The sequence below is a fragment of the Anomaloglossus baeobatrachus genome, chromosome 1 (assembly GCF_048569485.1).
Source record: "Anomaloglossus baeobatrachus isolate aAnoBae1 chromosome 1, aAnoBae1.hap1, whole genome shotgun sequence".
NCBI lineage: Eukaryota > Metazoa > Chordata > Amphibia > Anura > Aromobatidae > Anomaloglossus > Anomaloglossus baeobatrachus.
In genome coordinates this window covers 127,926,741-127,948,859 of record NC_134353.1, presented here as the reverse complement: position 1 = coordinate 127,948,859, position 22,119 = coordinate 127,926,741, and the positions used below count along the sequence as shown (strand labels likewise).

The 22,119-nt window shown below is 42.7% G+C and overlaps 1 protein-coding gene and 1 pseudogene across 1 annotated transcript in view; both read right to left on the bottom strand.

The window, feature by feature from the left end:
- The window catches only part of LOC142290218 (uncharacterized), a 145,342-nt gene that overhangs the window by 33,253 nt on the left and 89,970 nt on the right, over window positions 1–22,119 (bottom strand). The window contains exon 9 of the mRNA XM_075334167.1: window positions 20,063–20,138. Coding sequence (XP_075190282.1) covers window positions 20,063–20,138 — 76 coding nt within the window. The remainder of the gene's footprint in view (window positions 1–20,062; window positions 20,139–22,119) is intronic.
- Window positions 588–9,669, bottom strand: LOC142303165 (coiled-coil domain-containing protein 6-like; annotated as a pseudogene).

Here is a 22,119-nt window from a genome sequence, read left to right as displayed (position 1 = left end):
AATTCAAAAACAATGTCTGTTTTTCATTAGTTAATTTTCAGTACATTTAAAAAGAAAATTAATTGTCAATTCAAGTTATTTCAATGGGTTTTCTTATTGTAACAGAAGGGTAGCAACAATGTTGTCCACATTTGCAGATCTTTGAATGCATGTTGAGAAAATTAATGGAGCAAGCAGCGTAAACAGCATTCGCAGTGAAAAATACTGTTGATAAATCGATGTAGAACAATAAAGAAATACAGATAGAATAAAAGGCAAAATGGAACATAATCTCTATTACACAGCCGTCCAAAATAATATTGACATTTATATATTTAGTTATGCGTGAGAATAAGAAACACAGTATAATTTAATTCCAGAAATATTTCCATTGGATAAAGATAGACATAAGTATGCCTTAATATTTCTTTTAACAAAGTCCATGTAACAATTTTAGATATTTTCTCTACTTTCCGTCTAAAGCAATAATGATTATTTTCTTTTAAGTTACTTTGGCAGCAGTGTTATTTTGAATTGTCATTGTCTAAATCACCCACAACTGATTACTTTTGACATATCAGGCTCCCAATCAAACCACAGATGTATAATTAAGTTGTGATTGCAGCAGTAACAGCTTTTGTATATTCGCAATGTGACTGTGAGCTGGACCGCGTCTTTGATGGCAGGTCAACAAAAATGTTATTCTGTAAGTCTGTATAAATGAATGAGATATAATAAACCCAAGGTCATATTAAAAATAACTAAACTGAATGATTTATTAGCTCAGAAGAAAAGTCTTTAACAACAGGGAAACAGTGCTATACTTTAGGTCTTAGCAACCCGTATGTTTTCATCGCTGTTTTAACAACTTCAGACGTGTTTTACATACTGAGCTAATGTGAATAAAAAGATAGAAACGGGCTTAGTCAATTTAATAAGAAATACAAGGCTATTCTTAGACACATAAGGAGCCAGATACAAAGAATTTACTTTTGCAAATGAAAGCAGATGCACTGGAATATTAATTCTCATTAGAGACAGTCAGCACAGTACTCTAAAAAAATATGCTTTATAGCTCTGCTTTAAAAATAAGAAAAAACACCCTCCCAAACAGATTTAGGTTTATTCCTAATTCTGTAACTACAGTAGTTTCCTAAATAAAACCCCAGGTACTTGATATCTGCAGCTTCACATTTGTTGACAGAATTGTTTCTGATTTTTAGACATCATCAGCGCAAAGCAAATATAGTGGATACAAATCACTGGGCATTGATTCTCTTTATATAGAAACAGAAAAGTAGAAATACTTAAAGGGGTTGTCTGGAAACAGATATTTGATGATCTATCTAGAAGATATATCATTGATAGCCAATTGTGGGGATCCGACATCCGTTGCTCATAGCAATCAGCTGGGGTTTTTTTTGCTCTGACAGCTGTATGTAAATACTTTGAATATACCTACACTCAGTGGCTCAGTTTAAAGTTTAGTGGCTGGTGCCAGTATTGGAGTTGTGGTGCAATAGCCAGCAATGGCCGGCATTGACTGATACACCTGGAATGTATCTGCACTCAGTGGTTCCATTCCAAGTGTTTAAACCCAACAAATGGCGGAGCAATAAACAACTGAACAGTATGAGCTCCGGCTGATGGACCCCCACACATCTGAACATCTGATACTGATGACTTATCCTGTAGATAAGTCATAAACTACCTAAGAAGGATAAGCCCTTTAAGACAGTATTGGAATCCAATTGCAAGGAATTCCTGACCTTCAGAGTGGCCATGTAGCGCTAAAAGTACAAGTGCATCTCAATAAATTAGAATATCATCAAAAAGTTAATTGACACATACAGTACAGACCAAAAGGTTGGACACACCTTCTCATCTTTAGAAAAACTATTAAGAGGAGACTTTGTGCAGCAGGCCTTCATGGTAAAATAGCTGCTAGGAAACCACTGCTAAGGACAGGCAACAAACAGAAAAGACTTGCTTGGGCTAAAGAACACAAGGAATGGACATTAGACCAGTGGAAATCTGTGCTTTGATCTGATGAGTCCAAATTTGAGATCTTTGGATCCAACCACCGTGTCTTGTGGAAAAGGTGAACGGATGGACTCTACATGCCTGGTTCCCACCGTGAAGCATGGAGGAAGAGGTGTGATGGTGTGGGGTGCTTTGCTGGTGACACTGTTGGGGATTTATTCAAAATTGAAGGCATACTAAACCAGAATGGCTACTACAGCATCTTGCAGCGGCATGCTATTCCATCCGGTTTGCGTTTAGTTGAACCATCATTTATTTTTCAACAGGACAATGACCCCAAACACACCTGCAGGCTGTGTAAGGGCTATTTGACTAAGAAGGAGAGTGATGGGATGCTACACCAGATGACCTGGTCTCCACAGTCACCAGACCTGAACCCAATCGAGATGGTGTGGGGTGAGCTGGACCGCACAGTGAAGGCAAAAGGGCCAACAAGTGCTAAGCATTTCTGGGAACTCCTTCAAGACTGTTAGAAGACCATTTCAGGTGACTACCTCTTGAAGCTCATCAAGAGAATGACAAGAGTGTGCAAAGCAGTAATGATAGCAAAAGGTGGCTACTTTGAAGAACCTAGAATATAAGACATATTTTCAGTTGTTTCACACTTTTTTAAGTATTTCCTTCCACGTTTTCATTCATAGTTTTGATGTCTTCAATGTGAATCTACAATTTTTAGAGTCATGAAAATAAAGAAAACTCTTTGGATGAGAAGGTGTGTCCAAACTTTTGGTCTGTACTGTACTATATAGAGTCATTACAAACAGAGTGATCTATTTCAAGTGTTTATTTCTGTTAATGTTGATGATTATGGCCTACAGCCAATGAAAACTCAAAAGTCATTATCTCAGAAAATTAGAATATTATATAAGACTAAGGCGGGCTTTGCACACTGCGACATCGCAGGTGCGATGTCGGTGGGGTCAAATTGAAAATGACGCACTTCCGGCATCGCATGCGACATCGCAGTGTGTAAAGCCTAGATGATACGATTAACGAGCGCAAAAGCGTCGTTATCGTATCATCGGTGCAGCGTCGGCGTAATCCATGATTACGCTGACGCGACGGTCCGATGTTGTTCCTCGCTCCTGCGGCAGCACACATCGCTGTGTGTGAAGCCGCAGGAGCGAGGAACATCTCCTACCGGCCTCACTGCGGCTTCCGTAGGATATGCGGAAGGAAAGAGATGGGCAGGATGTTTACATCCTGCTCATCTCCGCCCCTCCGCTCCGATTGGCCGCCTGCCGTGTGACGTCACAGTGACGCCGCACGACCCGCCCCCTTAACAAGGAGGTGGGCCGCCGGCCACAGGGACGTCGCACGGCAGGTGAGTGTGTGTGTGAAGCTGGCGTAGCGATAATTTTCGCTACGCCAGCTATCACCACATATCGCTGCTGCGACGGGGGCGGGCACTATCGCACTCGGCATCGCAGCATCGGGCTGCGATGTCGCAGTGTGCAAAGCCCGCCTAAGTGACAAAATTATTTTAAACTCAGAAATGTTAGCACCTACTGTAAAGTCTGTACAGTAAATGCACTCAATACTTGGTTGGGCTCCTTTTGCATGATTTACTACATCAATGCGGTGTGGCATAGAGGCGATCAGTCTGTGGCACTGCTGAGGTGTTATGGAAGCCCAGATTGCTTTGATAGCAGCCTTCAGCTCATCTGCATTGTTCAGTCTGGTGTCTCCCATCTTCCTCTTGACAACACCCCATAGATTCTCTTTGGGGTTTAGGTCAGACAAGTTTGCTGGCCAATCAAGCACAGTGATACTGTGGTTATTAAACCAGGTATTGGTACTTTTGGCAGTGTGGACAGGTGCCACGTGCTGCTGGAAAATGAAATTTCCATCTCCAAAAAACTTGTCGGCAGAGGGAAGCATGAAGTGCTCTAAAATTTCCTGGTAGACACCTGTGCTGACTTTGGTCTTGATAAAACATAGTGGACCTACACCAGCAGATGACATGGCTCCCCAAACCATCACTGATTGTGGAAACTTCACACTAGACTTCAAGCAGCTTGGCTTGTGGCCTCTCTACTCTTCCTCCAGACTCTGGGATCTTGATTTCCAAATGAAATGCAAATTTTACTTTCATCTCAAAACAACATCTTGGACCACTGAGCAACAGCCCAGTTCTTTTTCTCCTTGGCTCAGGTAAGATGCTTCTGGCATTGGCTACTGGTTATGAGTGGCTTGACACAAGGAATGCGCCAGTTGTAGCCCATGTTCTGGACACTTCTGTGTGTGGTGGTTCTTGAAGCACTGACTCTGTAGCTGTAGCTGTGCGGCTCTCAGCTACTTCTTTAATATTTCTACTTCATTCTTAAAGGGAACCAAACATCAGGATTTTCATGTATAAGGTGCAGCCAGTGCAGTACTGGCACTATGAGGCACAGTGTGTACATACCATCAGGGGGCAGCTCGGGTGTTTAGGCAGTGAAATCCAACTTTATAAAGTTTGAAAAATCAAGCACTTTTTGATTGACGTGTGCATCTCTCTCCTAATGCCCGGGCGGGTTATGCACGTGTATCCCCGCCCCCCGCCGCCTGTTCCTCCCTCTCTCTGGTTGTATTCAAATTTCTCTCTTCAGAAACATGCCGCCGGAGTTGGCACCTGCGCATAGCGCTTATCTCCGGCACCATGTTTCTGAAGCCCGCAGTAGCTAGTATTACCTGCAGCTACGATATCGTGCCGCCCCAGGACACCGTGCCAGCACAGCAGCCACCTAGGACACCGGGACACCACAGGAAAAAGTCGACAGCAGCCTGCCAGCGACATCGGGGGTCAGGTGAGATAAGTTCACAACGGACTCACATGACCCCGTGACAGCAGTGCTGCGAGACCCGGTCACGGTGTCCTGAGGCGGCACGATATCGTAGCTGCAGGTAATATTAGCTACTGCGGGCTTCAGAAACATGGCGCTGGAGATAAGCGCTATGCGCAGGTGCCAACTCCGGCGCCATGTTTCTGAAGAGAGAAATTTGAATACAACCAGAGAGGAGGAGGAACAGGCAGCGGGGGGGGGGGATACACGTGTATAACCCGCCCGGACATTAGGAGAGTGGTGCACACATCAATCAAAAAGTGCTTGATTTTTCAAACTTTATAAAGTTGGATTTCACTGCCTGAACACCCGAGCTGCCCACTAATGGTATGTACATACTGTGCCTCATAGTGCCAGTACTGCACTGGCTGCACCTTATACATGAAAATTCTGATGTTTGGTTCCCTTTAAGGAAACGTATGTGTCTCATCATGTTTTCTAGAGAGTCAATCTCCATTGATATGTCATGAGGTGATGGTGGAGCAGACACTGGTTGGTCTAATTTTTCCTGTAAAATTCTCTTCTCAGCTTGAAGTTTGTCCATTCTGTTCCAGAGACGATTAACTAGTGCTTCTTGCTTTTGTTCCAGCATGTTTTTCAGGTCAATTTTTTCGTGTCTTAGCTGCTCTAGTGTTCGCTGTTTGGAGATCGTGTCATTTTCCAGTTTCTTTATTTTTTTCATTAATTTAATAACTTGAAACTCTTGTTCTTGTTCCAAGTGCTGTTCAAGTTCTGCCTTCTCATGCTGCAACTGGATGAGCTTCCGTGACAGTTCATTAGTGACAAAAAGGCCACAAAATTGGCCAGATTTTATATGAACAGCCAGCGGCAAGGCAACCTCATTTTTGTTGGGTCCAGTAGTTGTAGTTCAGCATGTCTCCTCCTTCTGCAAGGCTTGGATCTTCTTAAACAATGTGTTGCTGATGAATTCTTCTTCTTGTTCAGCCCTCGCTTGTATGGTGACACTGGCTTTCCACAGGTCCCGATTCTCCACCTGCAGGGCCTTGCACTTCAGCTTGTAGGTCTCCAGCTCGATTTTGAGCACTTTGTTGTCCTGCTGCAGGGAGGCCAGACAGTTAGTCAGCTCCTTAAGGCGGAATGGGGAGATGACGATGTCTGCCTTCCGGAGGATGAGGCTGAGGATGTCTGCATGGCGGCAGAGCTCTTGCCCACTTCGTTTGTGTCACTCTCGCTGGCGCTGTCCGCCAGCACCACTAATTTTTGGGAGAATGGATGATACAGGACAGATGGCAGCAGCGGGGAGCAGACAATCGCCCACTATGAGCACACACTGCACTGCCTCACCAGAGAGCTCAGGGCCGGGAGGAGCGGCAGCGAGCCGCAGACTGAGCATCGTCCTCACAGCTCCACCGTTCGGTCAGGCTTTGTATGACGCCCTTCTAGTGAGTGATGCTGTGCACATCTAGTCAGGATGTGGCCCGAAGTATGCAAATCACATTCTTGTGGTCACCTGTCCAACCAGTTTCAGCAATGACACTAGAAAATCCAGACAGTCTGTGGTGTTGCGTGTTGTGAGGATTCAGAAATCAGCAATCACATAGCGTGACTGTGGACTTTTACCACCTGACTTGATAACCCCTTTAATGCAAAACACTTCTGCAGCAAAAAAAGCAACTTTACCACTGTAGGTTTTTAGGACGTGAACCTACACTTTATACAGGTTTTAGGATGAGTATTTCTTTGCATGCAAAGGTGAGTTACACTATGGATATCTCATGCAGATCCATAAGCCATAATTATCTAGGATGATGGCTGTTTACGCTCATACCAAAAAAAATATAATAAAATGAAATTTCTCTGCTCTTATCTAGCACAAAGTAAATAAACCTGACAAAGGCTCCCCACGCTGGCTCATAAAACTCGGGCGTGTATTTCCTGTCTAAACAAAGGTATTACAGGATTCAATGTTTCATAGGAAAGCTTAGTTTAAAAACCTTTTTAAGTATATTTTAGCCTACGGTTACAGATTTATGAGGTCCTTTCTCTGTGGAGCTATTCAAAAGGTTGATGCTGCAAAGTAGACTTGGAGCTGATGGCTTAACGTTTCCATTGATGATTCTAAGGAAATCTAGAAACGTTGCAGTTCTCATGGTCACTTCCAAAACACTATACCAACCCTGATCCAGTTCACTTCTTAACTGTAACGCTACTATAGTTATACCTCTTAATTCATCTTAAGATTGCTTTGAAGAGAAAGTTATTGCCAAAGAAAAATATGACATTTGTGATTTCTGAATGATTTTTAAAGCAGCCAAGAAAGAAGACGTTCACTAAAAAATATAGCTGCAATCCCAACCAAAGATCTATTGGCAGTAAACCATGTTAACATGCTAATGGCCACAAAACACAGAGAAGAGGACTTGCCCCGCAAACCTTCAGCTTTAATCTTTCAACCAGTTAACCGCTACTTCAGTCGAATTTTACTGTGTGGCGTGCAACTTCCATGTGTTCTGGATATTTATGATTAACTCGGTGCAATATCCAACAGCTATGTCCTGCCTACCACCAATTTGGGTGAATGTCATTCATCTGCCTATAGAGTTTCTCCAACCAGGGATTATTTTCTCTTATAAGTCTCTCTGCCTACACTTTACATGCAGTTCTTACTAATAGCCATTGTACACATTTATAACCTGCAAAGCTAGCGATATACTGCTGCCCAGTCAAAATAGTGCCCTTGACCATCCTCACTCTATGAGAACAAGGTGCTGGTTGCTTCTTTAAAGCACACCAATCACCAGGATTTTCCTTTATAACGTAAAGCCAGTGCTATACTGTCACTATCGTGCTGATTCTATTCATAACTTTAGTGGTCAGCTAGGATGTATAGTTTTTGAAACATGAGCATGTAAAGTTTGTAAAATCGGCAGCTTCTTGAATGACAGCAGCTGCCAATCAGCTGATAGCTGGGGTGGTTATTCATAGTTATCCCCTCCCCTGTTATTTATGTTAATTCTATTATAAAATAGATTTACTTTGTGGCTAAAAGGACCTGTGCTTATGTCATACTCATTGACTAAAAGGGGTGGGACCTCAGCCAACATAGCTGATACCAGGAAGCAATATTTTTCTGTTGACTTTGGTCCCGCCCCTTCTAGTCAATGAGTATGACATCAGCACAGGTCCTTTTAGTCACAAAGTAAATCAATTCTATAATAGCATTAGCATAAATAACAGGAGAAGGGGATAACTATGAATACCCACCCCAGATATTAGCTGCTGCAGCTGCTGTCATTTAAGAAGCTGCTGATTTTACAAACTTTACTTGCTTGTGTTTCAAAACCTATACATCCTAGTTGACCACTAAAGGTATGTATAGAATCAGTCTGATAGTGCCAGTATAGCACTGGCTTTAGGTTATATAGGAGAATCCTGGTGATTGGTGTGCTTTAAGAATGCCTGGCACTAGATATTGTCGTACTAGTGTTTACTTTTCTTACAACACCATGTCTACAGCAGTCATAAATGTATGAGACTTTCTACGCAAAGCAGTTGGACTTTACCTTGTCTACTTGCCTAATATACCTTTACTACGCTCTAATTCTGGCGTACAAAAAGTAGTAATGGCTTTTACTAAACGCTGCCTGTGAAACACAGGATGAAAAAAGTAAGAGGATTAGGTGCTAAATCTTAAACTGAAATGAAAATCTACAATCAGAAATACAACCAAGTTCCAAGTGCATGATGTTTGAACAGGAAAGCCAATAATAAAGCTGCAATTTGAGTTTTTGCGGCTCTCTGAGGGTGCAGAGAGTTGCACTCCTGAGACAACAATGAAGAACAAACCTATTAGGCAATCTTAGGACTTTAATTGCAAAGGCATTTAACGCTAGATACAGTCTGTGATATAATGAACACAATTTACTACTTTGACAGGAAAGCAGGCATGTGAGAGATAACCCGGTGGTTACATTCACAACAGATGTGTGTTCTACAATTTCTAGGAAAGAATTCCATAGGCTTATACATAGAGTCGAAGGCAGGGTTCCCATCACATTTGCCTCTACAGTGGCTTTGTTTACGTAAGAACCAGCGCAAAACAGGATTCGGGTGTATGCACTGATGGGGCCATTGATGTACACTGGAGATAAAACTTAGAGAACACACGATTTACTAAATGTTAAAGTCATGTAGTCTTATGTGATTATATCCGAACATGAGTAAACTACCAGTATTTTCAGTTTATTTCATAAATTGAATTTTTTCAAAAGCACATAATAAAAATGTACATGACATGAATGAAATAGAACACTAATCAAAATTAGAGAACACTTTCAGATACCTGCAAGTTATTGGTGTTAATCTGGCACCTTGTTCTAATTTCCTTAATTATCTGACTAACCCTATGTAACTGGCAGCCTAACTTTCCAGTTTGCACTGACATTTCAAAAATGGTGTGCCGTTTCAAAGTGACTGTAACACTCCGGCAGCAGGTTGTCCAGATGTAAGCCAAAGAGGTGACCCTAACAGCCATAGCAAGAGAAGTTGCACATTCCACGTCTGTGATTTTGAGAATATTGCATCTTCACAATATTACAAATTCTTTCAAGTCCCCCAAGAAGGCTGGTCACCCTCGAAAGACAAATACATGAGAGGACAGGATAATGCGGAAAATCTCCATGGGTAATCGTTTCAACACTGCAGCTAGAATTGCTTGCCAGTTCAGCACTGAACAGGGTAAGGATCTGTCTCTTCATACAGACGTTTAAGAGCATGTGGACTGAAAGCCCACTCTGTAGTGACAAAACCTCTCGTTAGCAGAAAGAATCCAAAGGCTAGACTCACCTTTGGTGAGGAGCATGTTTGTGTGGATAAAGAAGAAGTGGTCCACAATTCATTTTAGTGATGAAAGCAAGTTTAAATTATTTGGGTCTGATGGGAAACATTATGTTCATCAACAAACTAAGGAAATACTGAACCCAAAATGTGTTAAGACGCCAATGAAAGGTGGTGGAGGAAGTGTCATGGTTTGGGGAATGTTTTCTGCAGCAGGACCTCTCATACAGCTGCAATGCACAGTGAATGTAAGTGTGTATCAGAACCTTCTTCAACAATACGTTGTTCCTTACTTGTATTCATTAATTAATCAGCCAGCAATTTTCATGCAGGACAATGCTCACAGTCACACAGAAAAATGGGCAAAGCAGTTCCTTGAAACAGAAAACATTGAAACATTGAAATGGCCAGTCCAGAGTCCTGATCTAAACCCAATAGAAAACTTCTGTAAAATCTTTGGTGACAAAGTTATGGCCAAGAAACCCACAACAATCAAAGAACTGTGGTAGAGACTGGAAGAAGAGTGGACCAAAATCACACCAGAGAAGTGTGAGAGACTAGTGATGTCCTGTGGCCGCACATGTGCTGAAATCATTCTAAGCAAAGGCCTGTACACTTCCTACTGATTGGTGACTGTTGTTACCTTCGAAAATTGACTTATAATCTCTTTCTATGATACAGTCATTGTTGTTCTCTAATTATGATCATCAAGTTTTGGACAAAGTATAGGTTTTATGTTGATAAACTTTGGATCGTTTGTAAAACACTGTTCTAGTGTCATGGTGTACCCCTTACAAAAAATCTTCAAATGTTGATCAATGTAGATTATATTATTTTTGAAAAAAGCAAGTGATCATACATTGATCTCTAATTTTGCTCCCCAGAGTAAATGACTACATCTTGCTGCCCTCCTCAAATAGGCATAAACGACCAAAAGTAATGTCATACAAAGCACAATCTGACTCCATCTTCTACATTTACATCTTTATAGTCAATAGGCCCGTCAGAGTCAATGTACGAATCCTGTTTTGCAGGGGCTCTGACATAAGCCTCGACAGAACCACAGTAGGGGCAAAAGTAATATGAACATAGCCAAAAGGGTAACATTTCTCCTTGTGAAGAATACCAATTTAGCATAAGGAATCTTATAGGCCATGCAATGTTCCTCTGCCAATTTAAATATGCAAATAGTCTTTTCAAAGAGAAAGAGAACTGGACCTGGCACTAGAGGTCCAGTCCTCTTCTTTTCCAAAGAGGCTACTTGCATAAGCATTTTATCATGTGAGAATGATAAATACAGTAATAATCCATATAGCTGACATATTGTTGCCTCAACTAAGGTCTTAAGGTGGTTTCCATTTTAAAGTTTCTGCACATAATTATAATTATTATTATTATAGCGCCATTTATTCCATGGCGCTTTACAAGTGAAAAGGGTATATGTCGCGGGCGGGGGACAGACAACAACCGGGGGGGAGCGCTCGAGGCGCTCGGATCCGGGCGGTGGCTGTGGCTCGAGTGGCAGCCGGATCCGAGGCTCGCGCAGCCGTCCGTCGCCCACGAGTGAAAAGGGGTTATTTACAGGGGATAGAGTCTTTGTCAGTGACGCCACCTGTGGGTTGCGGTGAGGGATGCTGGCACCACCGCTGCCTGGTGATGGGACGCCCGGGGCTGATAGAACGGGGCAGCAAGGTGGGATCCCCTCCACTGGTAAGGGAGGTGTAGTCCCGGGGCCCAGGTTAGTGGTGAGGGATTGCAGGGAGCAGGAAACTCACAGTTCGGTTGTCGTGGTGCTGGATGAGCTGATGATGATTTGGAGGGTCAGTAAACACACAGAGTCCTTATTATAAACCAAGGACGGATGCCGGGAGCCTCTGGAGGGATGTGCTGGATCCCACACACAGATATACAGCCAGGGCCCCTTTCTCCTGAACTTTCTGTCTGTCTCTCTTGTCTGGACTATCCCGCTTGTAACGGCCTTTGGACCGGATCCCCTCTCTCGGCACCGGCGGGCTACAACCCTGCGCTGATCTACCTCAGATTCCCCGCGACCAGATCCCCGTTGCCTGTGGCCCTCACTGCCACCTAGTCAGCGTTGCTAGTCCAGTCGTCCGGTGGTCCAGGGCTCCAACCCCGACTACCACCCTCTCCAGGGAGCTCCAACTCCCTCTTGTCAGCTCTCCACTCCTCTCTCTTCCTCTCCCTGAAACAGACTGCTCTGCTCTCCTCCTCCACTTCACTGTCCTGTCTTGTTCCCTTCCATTGTCATGGGGGGGTTGGTGACTAGGGCCTGATTGGCTGGTGTATACCTGTGTGGGGACTGTGTTAGTGCCAGAGAGGAGAATGGCCTGCATTTTGGTGGATATCTGCAGGCTCTGTAACAACCTGGTTTTGCCAGGGCGTCACATATACATAAAAAACAAGTACAATTACCATGAATATTACAAAAACAGACTAGTACAGGAGGAGAGAGAACCCTGCCTGCGAGGGCTCACTGTCTACAGGGGATGGGTGACGGAACAATAGGTGAGGACAGAACTAGTTGCGCAGTGGTGTACTGGTCTGAGGGTTATTGTAGGTTGTAGGCTCGTCGGAAGAGGTGGGTCTTCAGGTTACTTTTGAAGCTTTCCACAGTAGGTGAGAGTGATATGCTGTGGTAGAAAGTCCCAGAGTATGTGGGAGGTGTGGGAGAAATCTTGTAAGCAATTGTGGGAGTAATTGATAAGAGAGGAGTAGAGAAGGAGATATTGTGAGGATCTGAGGTTGTGTATAGGTTAGTACCAGGAGACTAAAACCCCCGTCACATTTAGCGACTTACCAGCGATCCCAAAAACGATGCGACCTGATATGGATCGCTGGTTAGTCGCTGGGAGGTCGCTGGTGAGATGTCACACAGTCAGACCTTACCAACGACTCAGTAACGATACAGGTCGCAGTAGCGACCTGTATAACGATCTCTGCTGTCATTGGGACCCTGTCACACAGTGTCAAACATAGCGATGCGTCCTGCCCAGCAGGATATCACCTTTGAAGAAAATAAACCAGAACAGTGTGTAACGATCAGCGATTTCACAGCAGGGGCCAGGTCGCTGCTTAGTGTCACATATAAAGAGATGGCTGGTGAGACCCCTATTACGTCACAAAACCTGTGACTCAGCAGCGATCTCGCTAAGGATCTCGTTATGTGAGAAGTACCCCTAAGTCACAGATGTATGGAGGAGACAGGTTTTGGATGGCTTTGTATGTCATGGTTAGTGTTTTAAACTGGAGTCTTTGGGCAATGGGAAGCCAGTGAAGAGATTGGCAGAGTGGCAAGGCCAGGGAATAGCGACGGGAGAGGTGGATTAATCAGGCCACAGAGTTTAGGTTAGATTGGAGGGGTGCAAGAGTGTTGTTAGGGAGGCCACTGATCAAGAGGTTGCAGTAGTCGATGCTGAAGATGATGAGGGCATGCACTAGTGTTTTTGCTGATTCTTGGTTAAGAAATGCACGAATACAGAAGATATTTTTGAGTTGTAGTCGGCAGGAGGTGAAGAAGACTTGGATGTGTGGCTTGAAGGATAGAGCAAAGTCGGGGGTTACTCTGAGGCAACAAGCTTGTGAGACTGGGGAGAGTGAGCAGCCTTCAACTTTGATGGATAAGCTTGTTGGGGGGTTGAGTGAGGAGGAGAAAAGATAATGAATTCAGTTTTGTCCATGTTAAGGTTTAGGAATCGCGCAGAGAAGAAGTATGAAATAGCAGACAGACATTGTGGGATTTTGGTTGGTAGGGAGGTGATATCAGATCCATAGATTTGCACTTGCTCTTGTAGATAGCCCAGTGATTGGATGCATTGCACAAGCGCTGTAGTCACTGCTGTAGTCTATCACGAAAGACCAAAAGGGCAGCCACAAGGCTGCGCTGGAGAAGTGGGAGGTGTGTAACACTGATTTTATTATTTTTAGCTATCGCAAGCCTATGGGCCAAAGAAATCTAATATCTAAAGCTGAGTGCATGTGTTTATGTGTGTATGTATGTATGTGTGTATGTCCGCTAAAGGAATCCGCACCGTCGCATGTATAATCACGAAATTTTGTACAGACGCCTCAAGTGACCCAGGGAGCGTCATAGACTATGTTTTGACGGGAAAATGTAACCCCGCGCTTTACAGTTACACTTCAAAAAACATGCTTCCATTAAACTGAATAGAGGTGGGAGCTATAGGTTATTAATAGCAGCTGTCAGTGGTTGCTATAAGAATGAAATAAACTGTTAGTATAAGAAGCTTATGTGTGAAATAATATGATGTCAGTGGAGAGACTGATAGAGAGAGACTGAAAAAGACAGACAGAAAGAGAGACAGATAGAGACAGACGTGGAAAGAGACAGACAGAGACAGCCGGGCAAAGAAACAGCCGGGCAAAGAGACAGACCTGGAAAGAGACAGCCCTGGAAAGAGACAGCCCTGGAAAGAGACAGCCCTGGAAAGAGACAGCCCTGGAAAGAGAAAGCCCTGGAAAGAGACAGCCCTGGAAAGAGATAGCCCTGGAAAGAGACAGAGGGGCAAAGAGACAGACGGGCAAAGAGACAAACGGGCAAAGAGACAGACGGGCAAAGAGACAGATGGGCAAAGAGACAGACGGGCAAAGAAACAAACCTGGAAAGAGACAGACCTGGAAAGAGACAGCCCTAGAAAGAGACAGACGGGCAAAGAGACAGACGGGCAATGAGACAAACCTGGAAAGAGACAGACGGGCAAAGAGACAAACGTGGAAAGAGACAAACCTGGAAAGAGACAGACGGGGAAAGAGAAAGACGAGGAAAGAGAGAGACGGGGAAAGAGAGACAGACAGACACAGAGATGGAGACAGATAGACTGATACAAATACAGACAGAGAGATAGAAACAGACAGAGACATAGACACAGACAGACAACGAAAAAGATAGACAGAGATAGACAGACAGCGACACACAGACAGAAACTGGGAGACAGACAGCGAGACAGTTACTATCCCGGGCAACGCCCGGGTACTACAGCTAGTTAAAAATAAACCTAAAATGTAACCACATGTATGCAATAAGACCAAGTGAGACATATACAAACGTGATCTTACTATACTATTGTGATATGTAAGATCTTTTCGATGTAACCTGCCTTTCAGACTTTTCTTATCCTTTTTGTCATAGGACAAATCATTGAGTTACTAAACATCTTAAAAAACACAATTTTCTGGGAAATAATCCAAATCTGTGATTTATGAACTTGTATTTGGTACTAGTTTTCACAGCTTGTTATGTTTAGAGGTAAATGTCTACTGCAAGATATTTGTATGTGGATGCCATGTATAATTTCACAGCAGTCATGGATATCTCTGGTCATTGTGCTATATACATTAAACATGTTTCTTATTTATCTGTATATCACTTAAAATTCTAAGGCTGCCTTTTAATTTTGTGACCGCAGTGTCGATTTTCTTGCACAATCGCAGTAGAACTGCAATAGTTTTGCTTTGAATTTTGTCAATCTCATATGGTTTACTTGTTTTGGTGGTGGTAACAGATTGGGAAACATGACTCCTTTCCTCCGGAAATAGCGATGCTCTTATCCATAATAATTTCTCAAGTAAATTGTAATAACTCTATTGGTCCATAGTTGACCATGCACCCTCCATTAAGCTTTGGTAGAGGTTGGCTCAAAGTTGAAAAAAGTAGTAAAATTTCTGAACAAATATGGCTCACACAAAAGTTTGTTTTGTTTTTTCTAGAAAACAGAGGATACAATGATAAATTCTTCTGATTGTATACAGCAGGCCTGCACAATGTATGGTCTGCGAGCTGCATGTGACCCGCCAGGCAGTTTGTTGCGGCCTGCAGGGACCGGAGGTGCCAGCTCCATTCTTCCTATATTCAAATATATCTGCATCTTTCAGACGCAACTACAGTTGTACATTTGGGAGCCAGGATGGGGGCAGAGAAGCTCTCATTAACCCCCACCCCGAAAGTGCAGTGATGTGATGAGGTCAACACTCTGCACCTTATCACATTGTGGCACTGTGGTGACAGAAGCACAGATGGCAGGCAAGGCAATGGTAAGAACTCTATGGAGAAACCGCAGATCAAATGTCCTCTTATTTTAGAAGTGGGGGCTGGGAGGAGGGGAGGGTTGGGGTTACTGAGAGGGCACATTATGGGCCACTGAGGAAATATTGTGAAATGGGGCACAATATAGCAAGGGATAGTGGGCTGCGGCGGTAGAAAAACTGCCATTCTGGCATTTTGTATTTTTTTCGATATGCTGTTTACCTATCGGATTTATTTAATTTAGATTTTAAAAGATCATATTTTTATGAACGTTTACGAACACAGCAATACCAAATATGTTTCATTTTATTTTATTTTTTTATTTCTTAATTTTTAATGTGGTCAAAGGGGGATAATTTTAATTTTTATATAATTTTTTTATTTACATTTTTATATATTTTTTCATTTGAATTTTTATATATATTTTTTAAAACATTTGCTCTACTTTTTACTGTATGTAATAGTTCTCTTAGGAGACTTGAACCTGCCATGGTCTGAACTTTTGTTTTATATATATATATATATACATATATATATATATATATATGTATATATATATTATATATAATATATATATATATATTCTTCTCAACTCTTTAACAGTTAATGTGGAATCATGTTGACTATAGTTTACACAGTATTTACTGTATTTTTCGGATTATAAGACGCACAAAAGTATTGGCACCCCTGCAATTCTGTCAGATAATACTCAGTTTCTTCTTGAAAATGATTGCAATCACAAATTCTTTGGTATTATTATCTTCATTTAATTTGTCTTCAATGAAAAAAAAAAATTGTCAAAGCCAAATTGAATATAATTCCACACCAAACATAAAAAAGGGGGTGGACAACAGTATTGGCACTGATTGAAACATCATGTGATGCTTCTCTAATTTGTGTAATTAACAGCACCTGTAACTTACCTGTGGCACCTAACAGGTGTTGGCAATAACTAAATTACACTTGCAGCCAGTTGACATGGATTAAAGTTGACTCAACCTCTGTTCTGTGTCCTTGTGTGTACCACATTGAGCATGGAGAAAAGAAAGAAGACCAAAGAACTGTCTGAGGACTTGAGAATCCAAATTGTGAGGAAGCATGAGCAATCTCAAAGCTACAAGTCCATCTCCAAAGACCTGAAAGTTCCTGTGTCTACGGTGCGCAGTGTCATCAAGACGTTTAAAGCCCATAGCACTGTGGCTAACCTCCTTAGATGTGGAAGGAAAAGAAAAATTGACGAGAGATTTCAACGCAAGATTGTGCGGATGGTGGATAAAGAACCTCAACTAACATCCAAACAAGTTCAAGCTGCCCTGCAGTCCGAGGGTACAACATTGTCAACTTGTACTATCCGTCGGCATCTGAATGAAAAGGGACTGTATGGTAGGATACCCAGGAAGACCCAACTTCTTACCCCAAGACATAAAAAAGCCAGGCTGGAGTTTGCCAAAACTTACCTGAGAAAGTCTAAAATGTTTTGGAAGAATGTTGTCTGGTCAGATGAGACAAAAGTGGAGCTTTTTGGGAAAAGCCATCAACATAGAGTTTACAGGAAAAAGAAAGAGGCAGTCAAAGAAAAGAACACGGTCCCTACAATCAAACATGGCGGATGTTCCCTGATGTTTTGGGGTTGCTTTGCTGCCTCTGGCACTGGACTGCTTGACCGTGTGCATGGCATTATGAAGTCTGAAGACTACCAACAAATTTTGCAGCATAATGTAGGGCCCAGTGTGAGAAAGCTGGGTCTTCCTCAGAGGTCATGGGTCTTCCAGCAGGACAATGATCCAAAACACACTTCAAAAAGCACTAGAAAATGGTTTGATAGAAAGCACTGGAGACTACTAAAGTGGCCAGCAATGAGTCCAGACCTGAAGCCCATAGAACACCTGTGGAGAGATCTCAAAATGGCAGTTTGGAGAAGGCACCCTTCAAATCTCAGGGACCTGGAGCAGTTTGCCAAAGAAGAATGGTCTAAAATTCCAGCAGAGCATTGTAAGAAACTTATTGATGGTTACCAGAAGCGGTTGTTCGCAGTTATTTTGGCTAAAGGGTGTGCAACCAAGTATTAGGGGTATTTTACACACTGCGACATCGCTAGCCGATGCTAGCAATGTCCAGCGCGATAGCACCCGCCCCCGTCGCACATGCGATATGTGGTGATTGCTGCCATAGTGAACATTATCGCTACGGCAGCGTCACACGTACATACCTGGTCAGCGACGTCGCTGTGACAAACAATCCGTCCTTCAAGGGGGAGGTGCGTTCGGCGTCAAAGCAACATCAGCGCGACGTCACTAATCGGCCGGACAATAGAAGCGGAGGGGCGGAGATGAGCGGGACATAACATTTTGCCCACCTCCTTCCTTCCGCATTGCTGGTGGACGGGAGATGTTTGTCGCTCCTGCGGGTTTACACACAATGATGTGTGGTGCCGCAGGAATGACAAACAACATCGTACCTGCGGTCGCATCAACATTATGGAAATGAACGATGTTACACAGATCAGCGGGATTGTACGCTTCTGTGCTCGTTCATTGTTCCACCTAGGATTTACACGTTGCGATGTCGCTACTGACGCCGGATGTGCGTCACTAATGACGTGACCCCGGCGATATAGTGGTAGCGATGTCGCAATGTGTAAAGTACCCCTTAGGCTAAGGGTGCCAATACTTTTGTCTGGCCCATTTTTGGAGTTTTATGTGAAATGATCAATGATTTGATTTTTGTTTCATTCTCCTTTGTGTTTTTTCATTGCAAGCAAATTAAATGAAGATAATAATACCAAAGAATTTGTGATTGCAATCATTTTCAAGAAGAAACTGAGTATTATCTGACAGAATTGCAACTTTTGGCCAGCACTGTATACATATATATATATATATATATCTATATACAAAGCAAGAAGGCCTGCGGAGACACCATCACATGTTTCTCAACGCTGGCAGGAAACTATCCAGGTCTTTCACCGGGAAGGAACAACCACGGGAAGGGCAGTCTCCAGTCAAGGAGACCACCTATGCCAAACATGGTATCCATCCACAGACAGCCGTTTCGGGGTATTTGCCCCTCATCAGTGTGGAGTAGGAATCTGGCTAGTGGGACATTGCCTAGTAAAAGACTATGTGAGCAAGGATGGTTGACCTTAGGGAGATCAACATCCACCACTGCGGAGACACCATCACGTGTTTCTCAACGCAGTGATTCTAGAGCAATGCCCCCTGTGAAATATTCAAAGCAAGAAGGCCTGCGGAGACACCATCACATATTTCTCAACGCTGGCAGGAAACTAGCTAGGTCTTTCACCGGGAAGGAACAACCACGGGAAGGGCAGTCTCCAGTCAAGGAGACCACCTATGCCAAACATGGTATCCATCCACAGACAGCCGTTTCGGGGTATTTGCCCCTCATCAGTGTGGAGTAGGAATCTGGCTAGTGGGATTCCTTGCTCACATAGTCTTTTACTAGGCAATGTCCCACTAGCCAGATTCCTACTCCACACTGATGAGGGGCAAATACCCCGAAACGGCTGTCTGTGGATGGATACCATGTTTGGCATAGGCAAATATATAGGCATATATACACACACATATTTATTCTTCTCAAGTCTTTAACAATTAATGTGGAACCATGTTAACTGTAGTTATACAGCTTGGAGTTGTAATATCTACATAAAAATGATGATATGGTCAAAATACTCACTTGCCTAATAATTCTGCACACAGTATATATTAAACCAGAGTATCCTCCAAGAGACTCTGTATTCAAGACAGATAAACTTTTCCTTCATAATTCTTTAGTGCCTGCAGGGTGTATTGATCATCATTATATGGTTCAGTTTGTTGGTCACTATTTCACCAATATTTCCATAAATATGCAGCACATCATCACAGCTTCTCCAAAAAGCAATGCTAAAGCATATTAGCAAAACAGTGAAAAAAAGTTTGCAGTAAAAGTGAACCCGCATTCATACTAATATAAATATAAAAATATTCAAAAAACATAGAGTATAATATATTTTGTTTTTTTGTGGGTAGTATGGGTTTAGGATCTATATGTTTGGTAACCTAAAATATTTATACGGCATTTAATATTAGTTTATGTTATGAAATACAAAATGAATTAAAAAAAATATCCAAACAAATTATAATAACAAAACTTCCAACATTCCTGAAAGTAAAGAAAAATCACCTAAACATTCTTGAAAATCCCAGACTTATGAAATATGAGATCTCATAAGATGTTATTGAGCATGGAAACTTATACTGTATTAGTTCAGGAATTTTATCATAGTAGGTATACTTGTATAGTATTATTAGTTCATTTCAGCTCTATTTTTGGAACAGTAAGGAATACTGACCTCAAGAATAATTTCCTCTTCTATAAGAAGAACACTGTGGTCTATAGATGCTTCCAACCGTCTTCTTTGCATTTGGCTTATACCGGCTTAATTTAAGAAAAACAACATAAACTATGTTCATTTACTTAAAGGATTACTGTATTCCCAACTCCAAGATCCTATTCCAATATGTAGTAGGTGTAATAATAATGATATTAGCAAATACCACCAATTAGAAATTTAGTATAGTTCTTCCAATTAGCTATATGTCTTACCTCATGTGCAGGGCATTACAGTAACTTAGGTATTCATGGTTAGAACTACAAGCAACTAACTGTCACCACATGAATGAGTCGTAACCATGAATACCTTAATCTACTGTAATACCCTGCAAGATGCAAGATATGTAAGAAATATAGCTAATAAGAACTATACTACATTTTTAATTAGAGGTATTTGCTAATATATTTTTTATTATTATTATTATTATTACTACACCTACTACATATTGGGATAGGATCTTGGAGATGAGAATAGCCCTTTAATGGCATAAATAAATCAGAAGCATTACTATAAAAAACTAGAGCACAACTTTAAGGCCCTATCAGATTTCTAGAGTCAGTGAACTTGTCAAAAAAATGGGATTTCTAGGCTAAAGGCCGCTTTACACGCTGCAATATCGGTACCGATATCGCCAGCGTGGGTACCCGCCCCCATCTGTTGTGCGACACTGGCAAATCGCTGCCCGTGCCGCACAACATCGCCCAGACCCGTCACACTACTTACCTGCCCGGCGACGTCGCTGTGACCGGCGAACCGCCTCCTTTCTAACGGGGCGGTTCGTTCAGCGTCACAGCGACGTCACAGCAGCGTCACTGAACCGCCGGCCAATAGAAGCGGAGGGGCGGAGATGAGTGGGACGTAACATCACGCCCACCTCCTTCTTTCCGCATTGTGGCCGGGAGGCAGGTAAGGAGAGCTTCCTCGTTCCTGCGGTGTCACACGGAGCGATGTGTGCTGCCGCAGGAACGAGGAACAACTTCGTTACTGCTGCAGTAACGATTTTTGAGAATGGACCCCCATGTCACCGATGAGCGATTTTGCATGTTTTTGCAACAATGCAAAATCGCTCATAGGTGTCACACGCAACAGCATCGCTAATGCGGCCGGATGTGCGTCACCAATTCCGTGACCCCAACGAGTTTGCATTAGCGATGTCGTAGCGTGTAAAGCCCCCTTAAGTCAACGTTTCGTCACCTAGAAATCAGAGATACAAACCTATAAGCCATGTTCACTGGTTCAGTATTTGGTCAGTATTTTACCTCATGAAAGCAGAATAAATCCCATTTTAGGTCAATTAGGAACCAAAATTATTTACATTTGCCAAATGACAGAATAATGAGAGAGAGAGTGAGAGAGAGAGAGAGAGAGAGAGAGTTTAAGGCATTTTTATTATGTTTTGCAAAGTCAAAAGATTTCATCAGTATTTGGTACCATTGCCCTTACAGTGTATGACTTGGGTCAAACATTTTGTATCTCCTTCCACAAGCTTCTCCCAATAGTTGGTAGGAATTGGGGCTCATTCCTCCTGACAGAACTGATGTAACTGAGCTACGTATGTATGTAGGTTGCCTTGCTCATACCAGCCTTTTCAGCTTTGCCCATAAATTTTCAATAGGACTGAGATCAGGGTTTTGTGATAGCCACTCCAAAACATTGACTTTGTTATCCTTAAGCCACTTTGTAACCAGTTTGGCAGTATGCGTTGGGACATTGTCCATTCGGAAGACCCATTTCCACCCAGGCTTTAAGTTCCTGGCTGATGTCTTGAGATGTTGCTTCAGTATTGCCACATAATCTTCTTTCCTTATGATGCCATCTATTTTGTGAATTTCTCCAGTCCTTCCTGCAGCAAAACAAGCCCACAACATGATGCTGCCACCCCGGCAAAATCTTACCAGCTTCCGCCAGCATCTTCACAAGGTCTTTTGCTTTTGTTATTGGCTTGAAATGCACTTGTCTGACCAAAGCAAGTTCATCTCTGTAAGGGTACGGTTCCACTTGTGTATGACTCGTGC